The sequence below is a fragment of the Aspergillus multicolor genome (assembly GCF_047715735.1).
Source record: "Aspergillus multicolor strain CBS 133.54 unplaced genomic scaffold BDW74scaffold_11, whole genome shotgun sequence".
Taxonomy (NCBI): domain Eukaryota; kingdom Fungi; phylum Ascomycota; class Eurotiomycetes; order Eurotiales; family Aspergillaceae; genus Aspergillus; species Aspergillus multicolor.
The window spans coordinates 477,926-498,588 of NW_027395962.1; the positions used below are offsets into that span (position 1 = coordinate 477,926).

At 52.4% G+C, this 20,663-nt stretch overlaps 11 protein-coding genes across 11 annotated transcripts; 4 read left to right on the top strand and 7 right to left on the bottom strand.

Moving 5' to 3' along the window:
- Nucleotides 1-827: 827 nt before the first annotated feature.
- On the bottom strand, nucleotides 828-1,755 carry BDW74DRAFT_185053 (RTA1 domain-containing protein; the record flags this gene model as incomplete). Its single annotated transcript, XM_073730953.1, has 2 exons — nucleotides 828-1,540; nucleotides 1,590-1,755. 2 exons carry the CDS (start codon nucleotides 1,753-1,755, stop codon nucleotides 828-830), a joined length of 879 nt encoding a protein of 292 aa, XP_073584228.1.
- A 524-nt stretch (nucleotides 1,756-2,279) lies between these two features.
- On the bottom strand, nucleotides 2,280-3,396 carry BDW74DRAFT_152730 (uncharacterized protein). The gene is made up of 2 exons (XM_073724419.1): nucleotides 2,956-3,396; nucleotides 2,280-2,756 (listed from the first exon to the last, which is right to left on the bottom strand). Exons 1-2 carry the CDS (start codon nucleotides 3,114-3,116, stop codon nucleotides 2,624-2,626), a joined length of 294 nt encoding a protein of 97 aa, XP_073584229.1. The 5' UTR covers nucleotides 3,117-3,396; the 3' UTR covers nucleotides 2,280-2,623.
- Nucleotides 3,397-3,460: 64 nt separating this feature from the next.
- Nucleotides 3,461-5,308, bottom strand: BDW74DRAFT_17505 (putative MFS transporter). Its single transcript, XM_073728201.1, has 2 exons — nucleotides 5,003-5,308; nucleotides 3,461-4,959 (listed from the first exon to the last, which is right to left on the bottom strand). The coding sequence occupies exons 1-2, from the start codon at nucleotides 5,173-5,175 to the stop codon at nucleotides 3,618-3,620; spliced, it is 1,515 nt and encodes a 504-aa protein (XP_073584230.1). The 5' UTR covers nucleotides 5,176-5,308; the 3' UTR covers nucleotides 3,461-3,617.
- Nucleotides 5,309-6,607: 1,299 nt separating this feature from the next.
- Nucleotides 6,608-9,048, bottom strand: BDW74DRAFT_17518 (Zn(II)2Cys6 transcription factor domain-containing protein). The gene is made up of 6 exons (XM_073728250.1): nucleotides 8,779-9,048; nucleotides 8,559-8,718; nucleotides 8,351-8,506; nucleotides 7,822-8,294; nucleotides 7,633-7,767; nucleotides 6,608-7,584 (listed from the first exon to the last, which is right to left on the bottom strand). The coding sequence occupies exons 1-6, from the start codon at nucleotides 8,869-8,871 to the stop codon at nucleotides 6,811-6,813; spliced, it is 1,791 nt and encodes a 596-aa protein (XP_073584231.1). The 5' UTR covers nucleotides 8,872-9,048; the 3' UTR covers nucleotides 6,608-6,810.
- A 560-nt stretch (nucleotides 9,049-9,608) lies between these two features.
- Nucleotides 9,609-10,477, bottom strand: BDW74DRAFT_17541 (uncharacterized protein). The gene has a single exon (XM_073728321.1). The coding sequence runs from the start codon at nucleotides 10,272-10,274 to the stop codon at nucleotides 9,720-9,722; it is 555 nt and encodes a 184-aa protein (XP_073584232.1). The 5' UTR covers nucleotides 10,275-10,477; the 3' UTR covers nucleotides 9,609-9,719.
- Nucleotides 10,478-11,740, top strand: BDW74DRAFT_17554 (esterase/lipase family protein). Its single transcript, XM_073728356.1, has one exon. The coding sequence runs from the start codon at nucleotides 10,681-10,683 to the stop codon at nucleotides 11,518-11,520; it is 840 nt and encodes a 279-aa protein (XP_073584233.1). The 5' UTR covers nucleotides 10,478-10,680; the 3' UTR covers nucleotides 11,521-11,740.
- BDW74DRAFT_17577 (putative siderochrome-iron transporter) lies at nucleotides 11,417-13,625 on the bottom strand. Its single transcript, XM_073728436.1, has 3 exons — nucleotides 11,869-13,625; nucleotides 11,725-11,819; nucleotides 11,417-11,675 (listed from the first exon to the last, which is right to left on the bottom strand). Exons 1-3 carry the CDS (start codon nucleotides 13,510-13,512, stop codon nucleotides 11,606-11,608), a joined length of 1,809 nt encoding a protein of 602 aa, XP_073584234.1. The 5' UTR covers nucleotides 13,513-13,625; the 3' UTR covers nucleotides 11,417-11,605.
- Nucleotides 13,626-14,086: 461 nt separating this feature from the next.
- BDW74DRAFT_152738 (uncharacterized protein) lies at nucleotides 14,087-15,237 on the bottom strand. Its single transcript, XM_073724420.1, has one exon. It carries the CDS (start codon nucleotides 14,826-14,828, stop codon nucleotides 14,217-14,219), a length of 612 nt encoding a protein of 203 aa, XP_073584235.1. The 5' UTR covers nucleotides 14,829-15,237; the 3' UTR covers nucleotides 14,087-14,216.
- A 184-nt stretch (nucleotides 15,238-15,421) lies between these two features.
- BDW74DRAFT_152747 (putative proteinase) lies at nucleotides 15,422-18,416 on the top strand. Its single transcript, XM_073724421.1, has 6 exons — nucleotides 15,422-16,186; nucleotides 16,232-16,421; nucleotides 16,468-17,703; nucleotides 17,753-17,828; nucleotides 17,878-17,938; nucleotides 17,987-18,416. The coding sequence occupies exons 1-6, from the start codon at nucleotides 15,980-15,982 to the stop codon at nucleotides 18,206-18,208; spliced, it is 1,992 nt and encodes a 663-aa protein (XP_073584236.1). The 5' UTR covers nucleotides 15,422-15,979; the 3' UTR covers nucleotides 18,209-18,416.
- BDW74DRAFT_152750 (GFA family protein) lies at nucleotides 18,395-19,027 on the top strand. The gene is made up of 2 exons (XM_073724422.1): nucleotides 18,395-18,540; nucleotides 18,634-19,027. The coding sequence occupies exons 1-2, from the start codon at nucleotides 18,454-18,456 to the stop codon at nucleotides 18,997-18,999; spliced, it is 453 nt and encodes a 150-aa protein (XP_073584237.1). The 5' UTR covers nucleotides 18,395-18,453; the 3' UTR covers nucleotides 19,000-19,027.
- Nucleotides 19,028-19,099: 72 nt separating this feature from the next.
- Nucleotides 19,100-20,622, top strand: BDW74DRAFT_17612 (class II aldolase/adducin family protein). The gene is made up of 3 exons (XM_073728523.1): nucleotides 19,100-19,614; nucleotides 19,699-20,006; nucleotides 20,091-20,622. The coding sequence occupies exons 1-3, from the start codon at nucleotides 19,389-19,391 to the stop codon at nucleotides 20,445-20,447; spliced, it is 891 nt and encodes a 296-aa protein (XP_073584238.1). The 5' UTR covers nucleotides 19,100-19,388; the 3' UTR covers nucleotides 20,448-20,622.
- Nucleotides 20,623-20,663: the final 41 nt, after the last annotated feature.

Below are 20,663 nucleotides of genomic sequence, written 5' to 3' on the forward strand. Positions count from 1 at the left end.
TGCAAGATGGGTGATTCCTACGAACCATACAGCGGCATATTGGACCCATGGCCGGAACACCAGGAGCACTGCCACTTTTTCACCGAGGAATTCATGCAGCACCGACGCAATCTGATCAGTTAACCAATTTCCTTCAAACTATAACCACGGCCAAAACTGGCTTTGCTCCGAAGTGCATTGTTGTTGGAGGGAACATCATCAACCTTTCCTTGAACCGCCGGCGAAGAATAACCCTTTGCATACGATGGCGCTGACCATTCTTCGCTCGAACCCCAACATTGCACGAAGACCTGATGGAATCTACACTCAGCTCAACCAGGTCCTCAATGGGCTCGGAAAAACTGCCCCCATATCCTAACCTAACCCATTGATCGTGCATCATAGACGCGCTGCACTCAAACAAGCATCCACTCCGATATCCAACGGGCTGACTACGTCAGCCAAAGGGGAATGGCCTATAATGCTCTTGATAGCAACCTGGACAAGGCCAAACCCAATACGAGCGAAGTATGGTTTTACTGTAACGGCAATAGGTTTCTCTGTCGAAATACGTCATCCAGCCCTTGCTCGCACCAGGGAGAGTGTGTACCCCAGATAAGTGCTCCGACTTTTGTACGCATTGTTATTGTTACTAATATGATATATCTGTATCTCAGCATCGTCGCTTATGTTATATATGAATCTCAATCTCATTATAATGTGCTAATCTGGAAGCAAGACGGGAACATCTTCGAACAACAAGCCCCAACGCCACGAGTCATGTCTATCAGTCTATATGTCATACAAACGAAATAAACCATTCATGGAGCATGCACCTCAGTGGCCGCCTAGAGACCACCCTGCGACTGAGACTGCATCTCTCTCAAGGATGACCCCAAGCTTTCAGCGTCCTCTTTCCTCACCCTGCCTCCTAGCACCACCGATGGATGCCACGCATTCATAACCACCATGACCAAGAACATCAGCGCCGAGTCAAACACATACATGAACACCTCATGGCTGATCAGATACCCGTCGTTGCCCTGAACATACTCGACAAGCCGGAAGATGGATCGGACGAGGATAAACGCGCTGGAGATGTATAGCGCGACAAGAACAGTCTGCCAGTTCTGTCCTCGGAGAATACCCTTAGACTTCTCTTCCACACAGGCTGAGCTCTTCCGCATGCGACGGTGGAATACCGCGCAAGTTACCATGAAGAAGCCAAAGAATGCCAGCTGAACACCAAGTCCCCCAATAGTGACGTTCTCGCCCGTTTTGTAGTTGTCGACCGACCCAGCGGACATGATCCCCGCCCCAGCAGCTTGCATCAGGAAGGCAGCCACGTCTCCGGCGACGAATATCTTCGTCATCCATTTGACTGGCACGAGGGAGAGTTTCTCGGCGTCAAGGACTGTCACGAGCCGCCCAAGGACCATGTATATCGATGCCGCGTAGAGCGGGGGCGCGAGAAGGACGAGGATCGCTTGGATGGCGAAGATTGTCACCGACTCCGGGTCGTCGTGCGCGGGGATGCGAACAATGTAGCCGATGATTTGAACTGGACATGTCAGTTCGAGAAGAGACACGGAAGGGAAAATAAGGCGCACATATTCCTCCGACAACAAATGGGATGAAGTACCATGCCCGCGACTTCACGAGCTGAAAGAGGTGACAGGCACTTGTGACGAAGAACAGACCCGCGAATAGCCCTGCCGCTGCTCGGCTTGGGGAATACCGGAAGAGTTGGAAGTCGATTGTGTCGTCGATGGCCATGTTTCGATGGAAACCAAATATGTAGGTGGTGCGGGCGTTCGGTTGATGCCTGATCTGACTGTTCGTAACTTTTCCAGTGGTGGTGAAATCTGCGAATATAACAGGAGGAAGTGACCACGATCCACCCATTTATAATCCCGCAGAAGACTCTGAAGACACTGATGGGTATGTATAGATCAGATCTGGACTGAGGCTAGGGTTGAGGCTGAGCCCTCACAGATACGCATACGCGATCCGCACCGGTTACGGCTACGAGATGAACTACACCTCAGCCACGTTGCAGATAAGATTAGGTTTACTAAACTTTCAGGGCTTCTATTTTTCAAAGAGGTCTGCAACAGCGTGTCAGGCGCCGATAAGGTTCCTTGCGGATTCGTTTATGAACTACAGAATGCCTACACTAAGACCTGGCTGCCACAGAGCCTCCACCAAGAGCGTACTTCTTATAAAACTCAGCCAGGCTCCCATTCAGGCAGCCCCCACGGTTCCCTTGATGATATAGCGTAGTCGCAGATGAGGCGTCTTCAAGCAATGCTAAGATGAGATGTATTCCATGTAGTTAACCTAGTATATGGCTAGTATTCAAAAGTATAAAGAAAAAAAAGTTTTAGCCGAAAATCGTAAGAAGAGACGGAAAAAGTATTGGTAGTAATATCCACTAAGCCCGCGTCACTTCAGGTCTAAGCCTTCTTTTCAGCAGCAAGGAGATCCGAACTGTCGTTAAACCATCGCCAGCAATACTCATGCAATCAACTATATCACCCTATAGACCAAAGATACGGTCGCAAATACAATCCGAAGAAGGATAGCAGGTACCTACTCACATCGTCCCCTGTAGGCGCGCAATCAACTTCTTTTGCTCCTGTGCCTATTTCCCCAGCATCAACAACTCTAAACCCATATGATCTGCTTCAATCGTAGCGCCCGTCCTACCACTCCGACTCGGCGAGATAAGTTCCTCATACGAGATGACCCTTTGCTGGAACTTGAACGGACCTTTCCTATTCTATATTAGCCCTATGTTATCCAACAACCCAAAGCATCGCAGTATAGAGAAAAAGCGGGAAGTGATCAAATGACGTCACACATCGTGGCCCGCCGGCCAAAAGTGGAGGTAAGGAAGGGGAAGCGAAGTGTGGGGATAAATGTGGGGAAAACTACTCCCCAAGGAGCTGGAGAATGTAAATGGGCTAGACATACTCAGCCAAGAATCCTCGTGGCTTCTGAGACCGCGGATTGTGTTTGCCTGCAAGGCGCGCTGGGATGGCAATTGAGAGAGGGCGATGATGTTGAAGGCTTGAGCCTGAGCCTGAGAGAACGCGTTGCAGGGTTGGGCGGGTGGCGGTTAGCGACACTGACATGGTGGCTTGATTCTTTGTTGGCGAATACGCGAATTTTGTTTATGGAACAGAAGATATCGAAGAGTAGGGTGAGATGATGTCCCTTAATTCAGCTCCCACACAATCACATTAATCAACGCGGTTGGCATGGATATTCGAGATGGGTAGTATATATACTGCGAGACCCTTGTGCACGTGAACGATCGGATATCCTTCCGTATGCGACAGCGATGATGCAGTGGGGATAGGGAGGCGAGCCAGAGCGAATCGAGATGCAGATGGGATTCTGGAAAGATTATTAGATTCGTTGAGGAATGCGGATCAGAGTCCTCCGTCTGTCCGATACCACGGTTCTTTCCCCGCATGTGCTCCTGATAAGGGAAACCGAGTTCTTATAGTGACCGGGTGGCTTTTAGTGTGGCGATGGCTACTTGTCTACGGTACACTATACGGAGTGCCACAGCATCGAGGTAGAAGAATTTCTGATTCTATTCCGGAGAAATAAACGTAGACTAAATATTCTCACAGGCCATACCGGAACCCACTCTGCAGCTGCCGTGCAGCCGCAACATCAATGCCCTCCCGCGCCGCAATCTTCTGCAGCACCTTCTCATCTTTCTCCGTCAAAACCGCATTCGCATCCTCGAACCGTTCCTGGCGCTTGTTCAGCGACTTCAGATGGAAGTACATGAACACAGCCATGACTCCGCCGATCGCCTGGAGGGCAATGCAGACGCCCATTGCCGGTCGGTAGTACGGTAAGTCGGCGTCGCGGTAGGTAAAAGGGGTCCAGATACTAGCCGAGTTACCAACGGAGTTGATGAAGGCATAAGCAGCGGCACGCTTGGCAGGCGGACGGGGGATAGCGCCCGCGACCCAGGAGTAGACGGTGCCGTTTTGGGCGAAGACGAAGACCATGAGGAAGAAGGAGAAGTAGCGAGGTCCGAAGCCGTCGGTCGTCATGAAAATAACGAAGCCGACGATCGTGATCGGGATTGGGTAGACGAAGAACCAGAAGCGCGATTGGTATCGGTCGGAGAGGTACGAGTGCGCGAGCGAGTAGGCGACCATGAAGATGTAAGGCGGTGCGACAAGAAGAAGGGAGATGGTTTTGTTGTAGCCCAGGGTGGCTGTGAGGGTTGGGAAAAAGTTCTGGAAACCGCTCGCACCGGTGATGGCCATGTACGCGACGGCGAGTGCATAGGTCTTGACGTCCGAGAAGGCCATTTTCAAGCCCTTGATTTGGCTACCTTTACCAGCTTCATCGACGTCGGCTTGAGCGGCTTCGATCGCAAGGCGCTTGACAGCGACATGCTTCATCTCCTCAGGGAGCAGGCGCCAGTTCTCGGGAAAGTCTGGGAGCACGGCAGCAACGACCAGACCGATGAAAACGGTAATGGAGCCTTCGATGATGTACAGCCATTGCCAGGCTGACATGCCGCGAGCGCCAGCCAGGCCATCAAGGATACCAGCCGCGATAAGGTTTCCGAACGCACCACTGAGAAGAGAGCCGGAGTAGAAGATACTCATGCGGAGAGCCAGCTCCTTCTTGGTGTACCATTTAGATAGATAGAACAGCACACCGGCGAAGAAAGGGGCTTCGACCAAACCGAGAATAAATCGGCAGGCAACTATGCCCCCGTAGTTTGTGACTTGGCTCGTAACCGCCGACACCAAGCCCCAAGCGACGATGAAGAAACCGAGATACCAGGAGGGGCGACCCATGTAGTTGAGGAGTAAGTTAGATGGGACCTGCATGAGGACATAACCGACAAATAGAATCGACAGGCCGATCTGATATTGATCGCCGTGTAAACCGAGGTCTTCTGGAAGGCCTTGCAGTTTCGCTGCGGGATAGTTGTTCCTGATCTGTTAGCGAGGTCTACCATGTCGAGAGTCAAACATACCTGTCGATGTAATTCATAAGGTAGACGAGAATGACCAACGGCATGACGATGGCGTCGATGCGCTTTCGGAGCTTCTTCTCGATCTCAAGCTCCTCTGGCGAAAGCGAGGCAACATGGCCAACCTCCTCATCATGGGCAATTTTGGCCTTCTCGGTAATAGGGTCGTCGGCCATTGTGGAATATTAGGTATTCAAATCAGGGTGAGTATATTGGATAGAAGACGCAAATAAAACTCGGGTTTCTCTAGTTTATATACCCAAAGGTCGCACAGCTATGGGTCGTGGAACGTGGGCATGACCGCGTTCTCCCCGAACAGGTTTCATTGTCGAGCAGCTAGCAGCTCAGCAGGTCTGGCGGATTCTGGGGTAGGGGCGCCCGCGACGCGCCACGAGAGTCCAAACGCCGGCGTTGATTGGTTCCGCGAGACCAAATGGCGTCTTCATGCAGTAAGTGGAGAAAAGTGGTATTGAGAGTGCGGAGAAAGGCCGGGGGTGGGCCACAGAAACATGGATGGCCGCCTGCTCAGCCAATAATCCAGACTCGCACCCACCAGACCCTTGCAAGCGTACTCAACAATTGTGCGAGTGTGCTGCTGCTCCGCATTGCGTGGGGTCGGACCATGTCCGTAGAGCGGAAAGAAGGTTTGATCATCGAGTCCGCCACGGCTGCAGCTGAATCGTCCTCCGTAAGTTGTCGGTCTGCACAACCCCCGCCTTTTTCCCGTTCTCGCTCCTCTGCTGTTTTCATTGGATTGGGGCAGGATGGGAAAATGGCAACGGTCGATGGTTGGGTGCTTAATGACCGAAGAGGCTAAGTTAGTGTTTCGCACTTCAACCGAAAGGGTAATTCCTGTGCTCATCAAAAACAGTCCGAGGAGTCAGGTTTAGCCGCAGAACTGCCGACGTCAGACAATCTTCCAAAACCCCAAGAAGCCTATTGCAGCGTGACCGATCAGGCCATCATTGACAGGTCCTCGGCTCGCAGCATCTCCGGCGTTCTGACAAGTAATCGTGCATGATGCATCGGCTTCCAGGTCGGCATCTACCAAGCTCTGCCCTGATCAGCAGACCGTTGAATGGCAGGATCCAGGCGAGAGGTCGATCTTCCGCGTACAGAGCACGGAGTATACGGGATAATGGTCGGTAAGAATGACATGTCCTGCAGCCAGCGCCCCAGCCCCTACTAGCCATAACGGTCTGTACTCCGTACCTAGCAGAGCCTTACCCTTGGAACAGATCATTTTGTCCATAAGCATGCCAAGGTGCTCGGCATCCCGGGGGATCCAGATTGAGTTTGCGCTGCCCGTGCCTAGATCTTGTCGCGGCGAATGTCCGGTATGGGGTGGGCTGTCTCTCGGCCGGTTGGGATGCGGTGCAAAAGAATCTGCGTTGTCAGATATTTAATATGCTCGGGAGGGGGATGTTCTGACGACATATCGCTTTTTCAGCTACAACAAAGGCACTAGTTGGGCGTTATCCGACCTTCTTGCAGTTGTTTGATCGGAGCATCTCCTAGAGGCAGTCAGCACCAATGTTGACCCATTCCGCCATATGCATGTTTGTTTTTGGGCTATACTACATGGGAACATCCATTCCCAACCATAAAAGTATGAGTAAGCCCCAGAGGAAGCCAGGTACCCAGAAAAACACAACCGCATGTCATTTCAGATTCCAGCTGTTCCGACACTGCGGGCAGATATATAAACGTCACTATACAGATATGCCATTCTTACAAAACTTCAAGAAACTCCGTCTGACCCAGCTATTGGCCCTACCTATACGCTATCGTATCAAAGGATAGAGTGATAGCTAGGCGCCCGCCGTGGGACGAGTAGCTCTGGGAGGAGAATTATGCCGCACGGACAGCTCCTCCATACCACTGCCCCAAAGGGCCAGAGAGTGACGCTTCTCCACTAGCTTCAAGACCTCCCAGAGGAATCTCCGCTCAGGTCCACCGTCTGGGAAGGCTTCCCAAGCGACGCGAACAGGAAACGCGAGTCGGTTGATCATGTTGCCGGGAGACTTGAGAATGTACCATTCAAGGCTGCGGCAGATCCCGCAGGCAAGTTGATACTGCTCCAGGCGTCCAACTCGATCTGTTGGCCGTGTGTCGACCGATGATAAGATTAGACGTGCGGTGTAGTAAATACACATAGTTTGCGTCAGGAGTAGATCAGGGTATTCAAATTTTGTAGGCGTGATGACGGCTCCTGTTCGGAGGTCGCGACAGCGGAAAATCGGAAATTGGGCTGTTTCCTCGTCCGCCGCCGGGACTTCCGCTGGTGGTCCGTCCGGATAGCCGTCTACTGAGTTTATTTTCCATAAAGTGAAGCGGTTGGTAAGATCGCCGACCCCGTTCCAGAATGCAATTTGTTTGACCGACTTCTCGTGAGGACTGAGTATGTTCAGGTCAATCTCCGCTTGAAGGTCATCAAACTGTGATAGTAGGCCTGGTATCTCAACCGCTAGATCAAGAAGATAATGGAGGATATTCTTCGGGGTTGTTCCAGCGGACCAAGGTATTGTCTTCCAGTCCTTCTGGGCGAGGAATGATGGTTTGCGAGCTGTGAACGTTGCCGACACCTATTATTCGTTAGGTTTGTCGAGCGGATTAGAGAGATGGTAGCCTACCCAGTAAGGTCGAAGTTCAGTGAAGATGAGGTGCTCCACGCCATACATGTGGTTTTCCGGGCCTCGATGCTGAATTAGACGTAACGCGCCCAGAACATGGGCAATCAAGGAAGCTTGACCAGTCCGTTCCACGCTCTGCCATCAATTAAGATTTGTGACCACTGACGTATTGGAGGAACAGAAAAATACCTCGAATGCCATCAACAGAACAACCGTGGCCAGTGTGGACTCCGCCTTGCTACGCTCCGGGTCCAACAAGGCCTCCTGCAGACTTCGCAAAACCCGAGGGTAAGCAGCGAATCCCCTAACCTCGACGGTTTGATTCTCGACGGAACGCCCGAAGAAAACCTGACTGACCGACTCGAAGGCATCGCGGAGAATGGGCGAAAACATGCGAATCTCGGCTGCCCGTCGTATCGCACCGGCCTCCCCAGCTTTCGCGTCCACTTCTGGACTGAAGGCATCGACGAAACGTTCGATAAAAACACCCAGCATGGAAGACGTCGAGTCCATGCGGCAGATTGACCCGTAAGCGGAGTCCACCGTGTCACTTTCTTCGGACGCATCTCGACTGTACCTGCGCGGGACTACCGACAGGTCTTGTTCCCTCTCGTCGCCGGGCGCGCGGTCCGCATTGACGTATTTTGTGCCACTGTATCCTGCTTATCGTATATCCGATCAGTCCATGCTGGTACTGCGCGGTGAACTTTAAACGTACCCTCCACCCATGGTTCTGCGGCTTTGTCCCGGTGGCTCGAATGCCCTTGTCCTCTGATTTCGGCGATAAGACGGTCTACTACATCTTCGGGTGCGGTTCGGATCGTTTCGAAGAGACTTCGCAGGTGTTTGAGGCGTCGTTGTGACGGACTCGAATCTAGTTGGTCAGGGGATGTACGGCGATTATAGATAGCAGAACAAAAACTCACCTTCAATTCGCGAATTCAAATCTCGAATCTCATTCCGTAGATTGCGAATTTCATCAGCCTGGGAGAGTGGCCGGAAATCTTCGCCAGGGGCAATCTCGTAGACGCACTGCGACGGATACCCGTGCGTACAGCAAGCGTGGCATGGTTTCACGCGATCACACTATACTCGGTCAGACCAATCCGACAAAGCTTTGGAACAAGCCTTTCCAGGTAAACACACTTTGACCTTGCGAGTCCGACAGACTTTGCAAGACCTCGACTGACGAGAACCCGTGTTGGAGCTGGCTAGTCGTTTGGTAAGCGTTTCCGACATGAGCAGTGCCCGTCAGTGGTAGATAGTCTAGCTCGCGAAGATTGAGCGTTGAATAAAGAAAGGTAGGAAGCTTCATGCGAACAATGGACCAACGGCGGTGCGAAGCTGAGGCATTTGAGATCTGAGCGAGCAAAGCCGAGATCCTCTGAGGGGGAAACGCCTCCAGTTACACCAACGACAAGGCTGGCAGCTGCGCACGGCCGAAGTGGCACTCTTGGTGGAGATGGGTTTCGCCGTTGCGGGTGGGGATAGGTCGCTGCAGCTGCTGAACTGCGCAGCTGAGCATGCAAGTCAGATCCGATGTGCAGAACCCTGAGACTGGACGAAGGCAGTCTCAATCGCTGTTGTTTTGGTCCACAGACTCCAGGCCCATTACCGAAGAAAAGGAGATGTTGGCGTCGCTTGAGAGTTACGGCGGTCTTGTGTGAGCCCCAGGGTGATAACCCGATTGGGCTTAGTGAAAATTCGACTCAGCCAGCCATCAGCTCACGACCGGCGATCGCGAAAATCTGACTCTCTTCGACTCGTCGAGTCGTTGATTGCCCAATGGAAGCGATCGTGTATCGATTGTTATTTTTCTACGTTATAGAAACTTGCCACTTGAGGTCTCTGTGAATGAGGGTTAACAGTGATAGGACCGGGCATCGTACGATTGGACGTACTTTGACAGCAGAGTTCATCGGCTCGAGCTGTCATCCTTCCGATCTATCCGATTCCGATATTGAGTGGATACCAGGTGGATTTTTACGATTCAAAGAATCAAGGCACGCTGTCGCCCGTTACGTATATGAGCCCGTGATGCCCACAGCGATGCTCGGGCTCAAGCTTGTTTACGTCTGTTAGCTCCCCTACAACCTCACGAAGGGCCCCGAAGAATGTCTTACACCCTCTTGGAAGCTGGATAGTATGGATGGGTGGAGGGTCTCAGCTGGCTTGCGCTCGCTGCACCAACCGAGAAGGCCGGCCGATGCCTGCCGTGCCTTGGTTAAGGATTCAATAGCGCTCAGCATCCCTGTCACTGAATCAACACTGGAGATGAAATTTGGGATGTGGCCAGGGTGATAACCGGACATGCGCGAGGTATGCCTGCGAATCCTGTCTTCTGAACCACCTATGAGAATAAGCAAGCTGAGGTCGCATCTGAGCGCAACCCTCGGCGGTCTTCTTGCTGCATCGAGGCATGGCCGTATCCCATTCTGGATGCGAGCGACAGACGGATAAACAGCCACCCAGGTTCCGATCACACTGAATTTGATGAGCTTTCTACATCGAAAGCTCAGTGGCCGGGGCTCGGACGGCATGGCAATATGACTGCCGAACTCATGGTTCCTCGATCTGATGGATGCCCCAGTTACACAACATCTAGTTGACCTGTCACACCAAAGTCGACGAATTAAAAACATGAGCCGGGATGGGCGTCTGTCAGAAATCAATAGTGTAAAGGGATCAGAAATCAGGGCGCAGAACGGATCTGATTATTGACGATCATCGTGAAGCCTCCACAAATGGCATCCACTCGATCAGATGCAGAATCAGCTCCCGTCTTTTCTCAACTTTAAGACTTTTCCATCATCTTCCCTTCAGCTCTTGATATACAATCCTTTATTCTTTCGGCCACCCCTTTGTCTGCTTGTTCGAGCAGCGTCCATTCTTTCGTTTATTCCGATTCCGACTATACTCACGGGGGTGATTGCACGTCAAACAACCACTCGAATCCGAGCATCGTCGATCATTGAATTATCCTCTCTTTCATAATATTTAAATACAATAATCCTAATAAACGCATCCGCCGAGCCATCAGCCATCAACATGTACCTCCAAGCCCTCACAGCTCTAACCCTGGCCCTATCAACCCTAAGCACAGCCGGGGCCTCATTCGTCGTAAACGACTTCAACTGCCGCCCCCAAAACAACAGCAACCCCGTCGTCTTCCTCCACGGCCTTGGCGCAACCTTCTACGAAGACCTAAACCTCCTCCAAGCCTTCCTGCAAACCCAAGGTTTCTGCACCTTCGCCGAAACCTACGGCGCATACAACGGGTTCCCGTTCGTCGGCGGCCTACGATCCATCGAAGATTCCGCTCCGGAAATAGCAGCGTACATCAAGCGCGTGCACACGGAGACAGGCGCCAACAAAGTCGACATCGTCGGGCACTCTGAGGGCGCGTTCCAGTCCCTGTACGTCCCAAAGTTCGAAGACGGCGTGTCGGAGATCGTCGAGCGCATCGTGTCCATTGCGCCGCCGACACGCGGGACAACGTTCATCGGCCTCTATAACCTCGCGTATATCCTGGGCGATGCGTCGCGGGAGCTTATTAGCAACCTCCTGCATGCGGTGGGGTGTCCGGCGTGCGATGACCTGGGGCCTGACGGTGCTGCTGTAGATCGGCTGAATGATGGGGCCCCGATTGTGCAGGAGGGGAACAGGCTTACGGTTATTGCGTCGAGGTATGATGAGATGGTTACGCCTACGTCGACGTCGTTTGTGCATGAGGAGGGAGTGCAGAATGTGTGGGTGCAGGATCTTTGCCCCGAGGATAAGATCGGGCATATTGGGGAGGCGTATGATCTTAATGTGTGGAATATTGTTAAGAACGCGCTGCAGAATCAGGTGGAGAAGAAGTTTACTTGTGTGCCTGCGTTTGGATAGGCAGAGCAGCTGGAGCTTATGATCATGATTGTGGTCGTTCATTCATAACTATCGTTTAATATTATGGTATGAGGCGAATATTAAGTTAGATGTGGGACTTTTTGACGTCGTCTGAGTCTGAAGATGGCGCTTCTTGTACGAGGTTGTGTCCGTCGCTGGAGAGGTTAGCCGTATTCTTTTATTAGTATAGAAGAGCAGACATACCCAAGCTTTTTGTTAGGTAGTAGGAGGGCGAGGAAGACGATCGGGACAGCAAAAGCTAACGCTGCGATAGTGATGTACCCCATAACATCAGAATACTGGTGATCGTTAGCAATTGCTCACATACGAGCTAGGTTGCCGACTTACAGCCTGGTTGACAGCAGTTCGCTCAGCAGTACCCCAATCCGGCAACGTCCCAGTAATCGAATTATAGAGTCTCGTAAGCTGGACTTCGCTGACGTCTGCTCCCAAATGCACTCGTAGCCGTTTCCGCAGTTGCCCGGTGTATATCGCTCCAGCCACGGCTGATCCAATCCCATTGCCCAGAAAAGTACCAAGCATAACCAACGATGTGACCTGGGCCAATTCTGCATGAGGCACGGAAATCTGAGCTGCGACGATAATGATGGTTTCGATAATGCCGCTGCCGAGGCCTTGCACGAGTTGCACGGCAAAAAGTTCTCCAACCGAGCTCTCATTCGTGCGCAGGCGTACCATGACACCGTATCCGACCATTCGAACAACGGCACCTGCTACACCGATCCATTTGTACGTTCGGTATCTGTACATGAGGAGACCAGTTCCAATTCCAATTAGCGCTTGGGCGACTCCGTTGGTGTAAGTCAGGAATTGAGCATCGCGGGGAGAGAAATTGTGCGAGACCATGGACCAGACGAAAAGGTAGGTATGTGTCGCGCCGTATCCAATGTTGTCAATGCAGCCCAGAAGGACAGAGAGGACCACTGACATTGTCCGGAAGTAGCGCACGGGAACAATTGGGTGGCGCGCAAGATACTTTTCATATGGAACAAGCGAGACCAGAACTATGGCGCCCAACACAATCAAGGCGTCAACCCAGGGTGTTGACCACCGGTCAGTAGCCGTAGCCGCGAGAGTAATGGGTAGCAAAACCAATGCAAAGCCACCGCTGAGAAGTATGATGCCACCTAGGTCGATCCTGGAGCAGAAGCTGTAGATGGTGAGTCGCTCATTGAGGATTAGACCCACGTTCTTTGCGCGCCGCTGAAAGACCAGGAGAGTGATGATGATAAAGCTTGCGCAGAAGGGCATCAGAATGGCGAACATGCCAATTCCCCAGCGCCAGCCGACACCATGGACCACGCTGTCGACTATGAACGCAGAGACCCATGGCGTGACAAGGAACGGGATATAGAGAATGTTATACGCGAAACCTCTCCAGCGCATCGAGGAGAGATCTGAAACAATCGTGGAGTTGAGGATGGCCATGCCCGCCTGGCCGAGCGCATAGAAAACATAGCCGCCAGCATAGGTGTTGAAAGACTGTGACGATGCGCAGAGAATGTAGGAGAGGATGTAGAACGTAACGGTGATAATGTACGCTTCACCTCGCCCAAGAACATCTGACAACTTTGCGATAGGCGGTTTGCCGATAGCGGTGATAATGCTGGCCGCGGTGTTGAGGGTCGCTAGCATGCCGAGTTGATGGAAGTCGGATGTCGCGAAGTTTCGATACGTCCCGACGGTCGAATTATCAAGCTCGAAAATGATCATGATCATTGCCAAACCGGCGTACATGAAGTACTTGCCCTTCTTTCCGCCAACAGCCTCGACGGCCTTGATTTTCGTGACACCAGCTACTTCAACAGGTTCATCTTGCGGTGGTTGCTCGTTGATTTCGAGATCCATGTCCTTTCCCGGGTACTGAGGCCAGGCTTTGTGGAATTCCTGCTTCGCCTGCATCTTTTCGACAGAGATCCCATCGCTTGACAAGGAGCACGTGGAGTTCCCAGTCCATACGTCATCCAGCATGTTGAAGGCGCGAACATGCGAAGATCACGGAGAGACTAGAAGCTAGTAATTGAGTGATTGTCCGCAGTCTGTCGATTGTGAGTAGAAGATTTGTGATGAGGGAAAGAAACTTGGAACAAGAGCAGATCACAGATCAAGTCCAGTTAGTTAGCCACAGCGGGACTGGACTAGGAGGATCTAATGGTTGATCGCCGGCCACGGGCTGAAGACTCCACCGAGCCATTCGTCATCCATCCCAGGCCCGGTACGTCAAGATCTTGCACAGCTTCGCTCTTTTGTACACGTCCGCGGCATCGGCCCAAGTGTTGCAGATCCGACACTTCCAATCGGCAGCAGGTGAGCACGCGCCCCGGGATGTCAATCGAGGCGGTGCGGTTTTATGGAGGGAACCCCTCATCGTACGCCCAATTGCGCTCTGTCTAGGCTGCTTGGCGATCCTTTGAAGAATCATGTTGTCTTAATCGGCATTTCCGAGGCCCAAACGCTGCTTTGTTGGCAGACACGAATACGTCGCTCAGATAAGCAGACGGACGATGATAAAGTCTGGCTATCGCTCTGACTTTCGCTCAGGCATCATTCTCTCAGCCTCGATTCTTATGTTTGCCAGAGCTGAGCTTTTATATGTACATTGATTACAATCCGACCACATGATTCGAGCAATGCTTAAGAGCTGACAGTGCTTTGCCAGCGTTACACCGATACACTTACATGCCGAGTCCAAGACAAAGCCAGAACTGAGCTTGTGGCGTTTGTCTCACGCAATGGCCGCAGCGACCCTTCGACCTCTTCGACGTCTCCTTCGCCGCGGTCGCTCGCGTGTCAAGGTCCTCCCCGCGGCAATCAGCTGTGTAACGCCGAGTTGATAGGATGTTGGAAACCCGGACCGAGATGCGTTCCGAACCTCCGGTAAGACACCTATCCAGAGTCGCTCGCACCGTTCGTAATCTGTCACAAGACGCGGCAGGTCTACTTCCAGCGATCCGAGGGTCCTCGCAAACCTGTTTACAGTCTCCCCCCCTGCACTGGCGAGCGGCTTTGTATCTCCTTTCTGCGATATCGGGGTTGACGAAGTTGCGGATATTTGAATTCAACCAGACACAAAACTCTGACCATGTCCGTCTGTCCTCCGGCGTGAGTCGCACAAGCGCCCACTTCACAGCTAGACCTTCGGACAAATGTCGGCACGCCTCGGCCACCTTGTTGCCATCGCTCGTGTAGTAATGTGGCCATTCTGCGAAGTGTATCACCAGGCGACGCATGAGCTGCAGAAACTCTTTGCGGTGGATGCCGTGATACACTTTGGTGACGGGGAGCATTGGGTGTGTTCTGGAAAGGCCAGAAGTCCATCCTCTGGCGCCAATGTCAACTCTGAGTCCGACCGCTTAAACCTTGGTTGTTCGGGTTCGAGGGCAACGACGGGGTAGCGACCGAGGAAATGTGGAGGGTCGGGGTGTACGGCGGTGATCTGGTTGGGATCTGTTGCGCATCGGCGAGTAATCGTTGCTCCTCAGCCAGCTGGTTCTGCAGTTCGATCAGGGCGCGTTGCTTGCGAATGTTCGCCAGTTCCTCCTCCGCCTGTCGAATCTTCGCGTCCACGTCATCTTCCTGGTGTAGCAGCAGGTCCATTGCGTCGCACAGATCAAAAAGAAGGTTCAAGTAGTATTAAAATGGATAGATAGTATGAGTAGATGAAGAAGTAAAAATAAGAAGAACCTGCGTAATGAATGATGATACCAGATTCTTTGGAATCTTCTTCTCACCCATTGATTCCCACGCGTCGCGTCTGTCACGTGCATTTCTCATCAAAGGTCATTACAAGCAGGCGGTGTATTTCCTTGGCGGCAAAATCCGAGGCCTCTCGGACCCTCTTCACTGGCCGATCATCCCCGCCAGCAACCACGGATCAACCGTTACTGTCAAAAGGATTCCTCCCCATTTCTTTTGTTCTGCTGAATTCTCAAATTCAAGCATGTTACACGTATTCAAGTCCTCTCATTACTATGACAAACTACCACACGATGAGTGGTTGGACTAAGTCTATTGCTTTTTTGGTCACCTCAACCAGGCGCTGCTGTTGGCCCACCAAAAAGCAGACTTTGGCTATCAGCTGCTCTGCGCTAGCGCGATGCAAAGATGGTTCATTCGGCACACTCCACACAGGATCAGAGATGCTCCCTTGCCGAAAGCCAGGACCTCCCACCAATCTAGGATCACCTTGCATGGCTGACTGCCTGTCATCCTGCTGAGATTTCATATACGCTTCCATCTATTCGTCGGTGGAGGAACACCATTCCATGCGTGTTCGTCTATCAGCGCGGAGGAAATTTGCGACTCAGTCTCAGCCGTCCCCCCATAATGCTAGATAAGGCCCACAGGGCGCTACTTAAGACCCTTCCTCTCCCCGAGTCAGGCCGTCAAGGACTGATTGGCGTCTGACCGGATGCATTTATGAAGCGACCGTCGAGCTATGGAAGATCGTAAACAGCGCAGTAACATCCGCCATGTTGATGATTCCATAGGGCGAGGCGGGCCTACCCGAAGAAGCGCTCCCAGTCCCACCGCGCTGGCTTTGGCGGTTCTTGCGGGGCTGACATGGTGGCTGTTCCCAATCTCTTATGCAAAGATCAGCCCTAACTCGGCTGCCGAGCTAAAGACTCGGTTCTCTTGGGACCAGGTCTGGTGATTGTGGTTATGCAGCTTCCAAGGCTAACGGGGGCAGATTGACCCATCAGAATCCCTTGAATATCATGATTGCTTCGATGGTTTCCAATGCGCCCGGCTTGATGTTCCGATGGATTACCATCGGGAGGATGGCAAAGGGACCCGCATGGCAATTGCCATCGCTCGACTCCCGGCAAAGGTTCCTGTAACGGACCCCCGTTATGGCGGCGCAATACTGATCAACCCTGGTACGCATGTTGCCGTTACTAGCCGGCAGCCTGCTGACTGTTACAGGTGGCCCTGGTGGTTCTGGAGTCGCGCAGGCCTTAGAGTTCGGGCGCGATCTCCAGACCATCGCTGATGCGAAAGTTGTACCTACTGGTGGGGATCAATCTTCAGATCTGTATTATGATATCATCGGGTTCGATCCCCGCGGTGTCAACAATACGACACCAGGTTTTAGCTGCTTCCCGGATCTTTCTTCTCAAAAGAATTGGGAGCTTCAAGCCGAAGCGGATGGGATACTCGGGAGTTCAGCGGAGTCCTTCATGCGGAACTGGCAGCGCGCCATAGCTCTCAATCCTTCATGTTCACAGAGCATTTCAACGCCCTTGGCTGGCGGGCACGCTCTTGGGGAGCATACTAATACGCCCCCAGTTGCCAGAGACATGTTAGAAATCATCGAGCGACACGGCGAGTGGCGGCAAAAGCAAGGTCTGGAATTTCAGGGCCAACATCACAAAGCTAATGATTTCGCTGCACAGCAGTCCATCCTTTCAAGGACTGAATGGCGCCGTGGGCAGGAGAAGCTTTTGTATTGGGGCCGATCATATGGGACCGTTCTGGGTGCCACCTTTGCTGCGCTCTTTCCGGACCGCGTTGAACGCATGGTTCTGGATGCCGTCGTTGATGCGGACAAGTACTACTCGGGAGTTGGACCGGAGCCGGTTGCTGATGCTGATGCCATATTTGACAAGTTCTCCCTCTACTGCAATGCGATCGGGGCGGAGTGCCCATTCTATGCAGAAGGAGGCCCAGCGGCAATAAAGGAGATGTACAAAGAACTTGAGAACGCTCTGTACAATTCCTCTATTGCCGTTCCACCTTCTGAGACGCGAGGGCCGGAAGTCGTGACGTGGTCTGACCTAAAGGTCGTTTTGCGGATAGCGATCTATCAGCCTTTGGTCGGTTTCACCTACCTGGCGGGGATTGCAGGCGACCTTCTAAAAGGGGATGGTTCCGCTCTGGCTGATTTTAAGATAGGCCGTCACTCCCCATCATGTCCTTCTAATGAGTGTCTGATCGCGGGGCCGTGGTCGTCTGAATGTGAGGCGCCAGGGCAGAACGAGTTGTATTCTACTTCTGCCATCTTATGCTCTGATGCAGAGTACATGCAGTCAACTGACGAGCATGACTTCAAGCGGCATTGGCGAGGTCTCCAAGAGCTCAGCAGTATGATTGGTGATTATTGGGCTCACACGCGGCTCAACTGTGCTGGTTGGAGTGTCAAGCCCAAGTGGAAGATGCAAGGTAGAACGCCAATCCTTGTCACTATCATGATATACTCTGACCCTGGTAGTTCCTGTTTCCGGGAATACCTCGTTCCCTATGCTATTCGTGAATAATATTCTCGATCCGGTCACCCCTTTGGCAAGGTAGGGCTCAACCACAGTCCAACGTCAAAATCCTTACTTACCTCATCAGCGCAAAGAAGATGTCCGGTGCGTTCCCTGGGTCGGTATTACTCCAGCAGGACTCAGAAGGTGTAAGTTATTGACCCTGCTCTTCCCGCATTGGCCACTAATGACCGTAGCATTCCACTCTTGCGGCGCCGTCGACGTGCGTCGACCAATCCATCCGCAAGTACTTCCAAAAAGGCGAGCTCCCTGCACCGGGGACATTGTGCGACGCTGACCTCAAACCGATGCTCGGCGCTCCGAATAAGCTGGAAGAACCGAGGTCGCTGGACGAGACGGCTTCGTGGCAGGCGAGGTTAGACGAGGCGCCGATGATCAGAGTTCCGTTTCCATTATGAACTGTCTTGAAGATAACTAGCCTCTCTAGACTTTATATACCCCCGGAACACCCGTGTTGTTAATACATTTTGAAATGAGCAACCTTGATTATACAACCCATCTGTGCTACCCTACTTCTCTGAAAATCGCCTTAGTAATTGAAGTGGGGACACCGAAAGCCCACAATCGATGAAGTCACTGAATTCCCTGAACACCATTGACTGCAATTGAGATAGAAACAAAGAAGTTTCACCCACTATCCAACATGTCCGCCAAAACCCTAAACGGCGCCTGTCTCTGCGGCAAAATTACTTACGCCATCGACCTTCCAGCCTCCGAGCCAACCCCCAAGGTCCTCCCCTCCCTCCCCCACATTACGCACCAAGCTACCCCTCTCCGCTCCCTCAATCCTTCAACCAGAAGACTAACAATCATCTCGCAACAGATTATAACCTGCCACTGCACCAGCTGCAAGAAATACACGGGCGGCCCCTTCTCCACAAACATCATCATCAACCCCTCGCAGCTCCGCTACACCTCCGGCCAACCGAAGACCTTCACGGACAACAGCACGGACAGCGGAAAGCCGCTGCCTCGCATCTTTTGCCCCGACTGCGGATGCCACTTTACCTCGTCGCCTGAGGGTGCGGACTGGGCGGCACTCAAGTGGGGGACGCTTGACGAGGAATCGCGCAAGGCGACCGGTGAACTTGCGGGGGAGATCTATTGTAAAAGACGGGATGGGTGGGTTGATGCGCTAAATAGGGACAGCCAGGCCAAGGGGGGGTTTAGGAAGGAGGCGGGGATGTAGTTTGCTTTACTAGGGTGCGATGGTGTACAGATTAAGGAATATAGAGTGGTGTGGTGGTGCGTAGGATCGTAATAGACAAGCCCTGATTCGTGAGGGGAACCTCGGATATGCGCATTCCTGCGGAGGCAATTGGTAAAGTGGTAGCCGATTGCAGTAGCAAACGCCATTACCCCGCCCGATAAGCAAGGGCTGGGTTATTCCTGGACGATGATCCTGCCTATAGTGTAACTGTGTAACTGCGCCCTTGGGTAACAGCGTAGCTCTGGCTTTTCTTTCTTCTTTTTACACCTGCACATATCCTCTCTATCTATCTACCCAGGCCACCTTTGAACTACACATCTACTATCACCAAGAAACTCACTTCTATTCTCAGCAAACAAACCATCGATATGCCCCCCTCAGCAACAGACCCCGCCCCCTCACCCTCCACCAACAATGGCAATGCTAGCGCCAGCACCAGCACCAACAGCCAAGAAACCTCCGCCGCCTCCGCAAAAGTCAAGATGCCCATCCCCAAGCCCCCCGTCTTCGACGACAAAGTCAAAGAGCAAGAGTACCTGAAGGGCCGACTAGCCGCCGCATTCCGCATCTTCGGGAAGAACGGCTATGATGAGGGTATTCCCGCCATCCCAAATTCCTTCCTCCATTACTACCTCCTCATAAGTATACACAGTGCTAATGTTTGTTGTACGTGTCCAGGAGTCGCTGGCCACATAACCCTCCGCGACCCGATCGACCCGAGCACATTCTGGGTGAACCCGTTCGGCGTTGCCTTCAGCCAGATCAAAGCGTCGGATCTGATACAAGTCGATCACTCGGGGAATGTTATAGCGGGCGGACCATGCCGGCTGCTCAATGCCGCGGCGTTCATGATCCACTCGGCGATTCATGCCGCACGGCCGGATGTTCTCTGTGCGGCGCATAGCCATAGTCTATACGGACGGGCGTTTTGCACGCTCGGTCGGGAACTGGATATTATTACGCAGGACTCGTGTGCTTTTTATAATGTATGTCTGCACAACCGTCTGGGGTTGAGTGATAGTGCTTGTTGGTTACTGGAAAGAGAAGGAAGCTGACATTGGTGTCTACAGGACCATGTTTTGTACCGGCAATTCAACGGGGTTGTTCTCGCGGAAGAAGAAGGGCGGAATATTGCGTCTGCGCTCGGGGATAAGAAGGCTGCACTGCTACAGAACCACGGTCTCCTGACCGTTGGCAAGACGATTGAAGAGACGGTGTTCTGGTTCGTCAGTCTGGAGAAGTGCTGCCATGCGCAGTTGCTTGCTGATGCGGCGGCTGCTGGGCGTGGAGGCGCGACGGTCAAGATCGATGAGGCGGATGCGGCTTTTACGTATAAGACTGTTGGCACGCCGATGGCCGGGTATTTCAGTGCAAAGCCGCTCTTTGATGTTATACATGAGGAGACGGGGGGTGCGTATTTGAATTAGGGTATGATGCTTTGCTTGGGTGGTTGGTTTTCACGGCGTATTTGGGGATGGTTGAGCATCGGAAATAGGTAAGACGAGATTGAATATACATTGGCTTTGCTGTCTTAGGGACTTTAGTTACGGACGAGAAATGGAAGATCTTGACATGATCAATAATGGCAAAGCAGGCGCTATATACCACTGTTGGCTAAACGACAGACACAATGCTTCAACAAC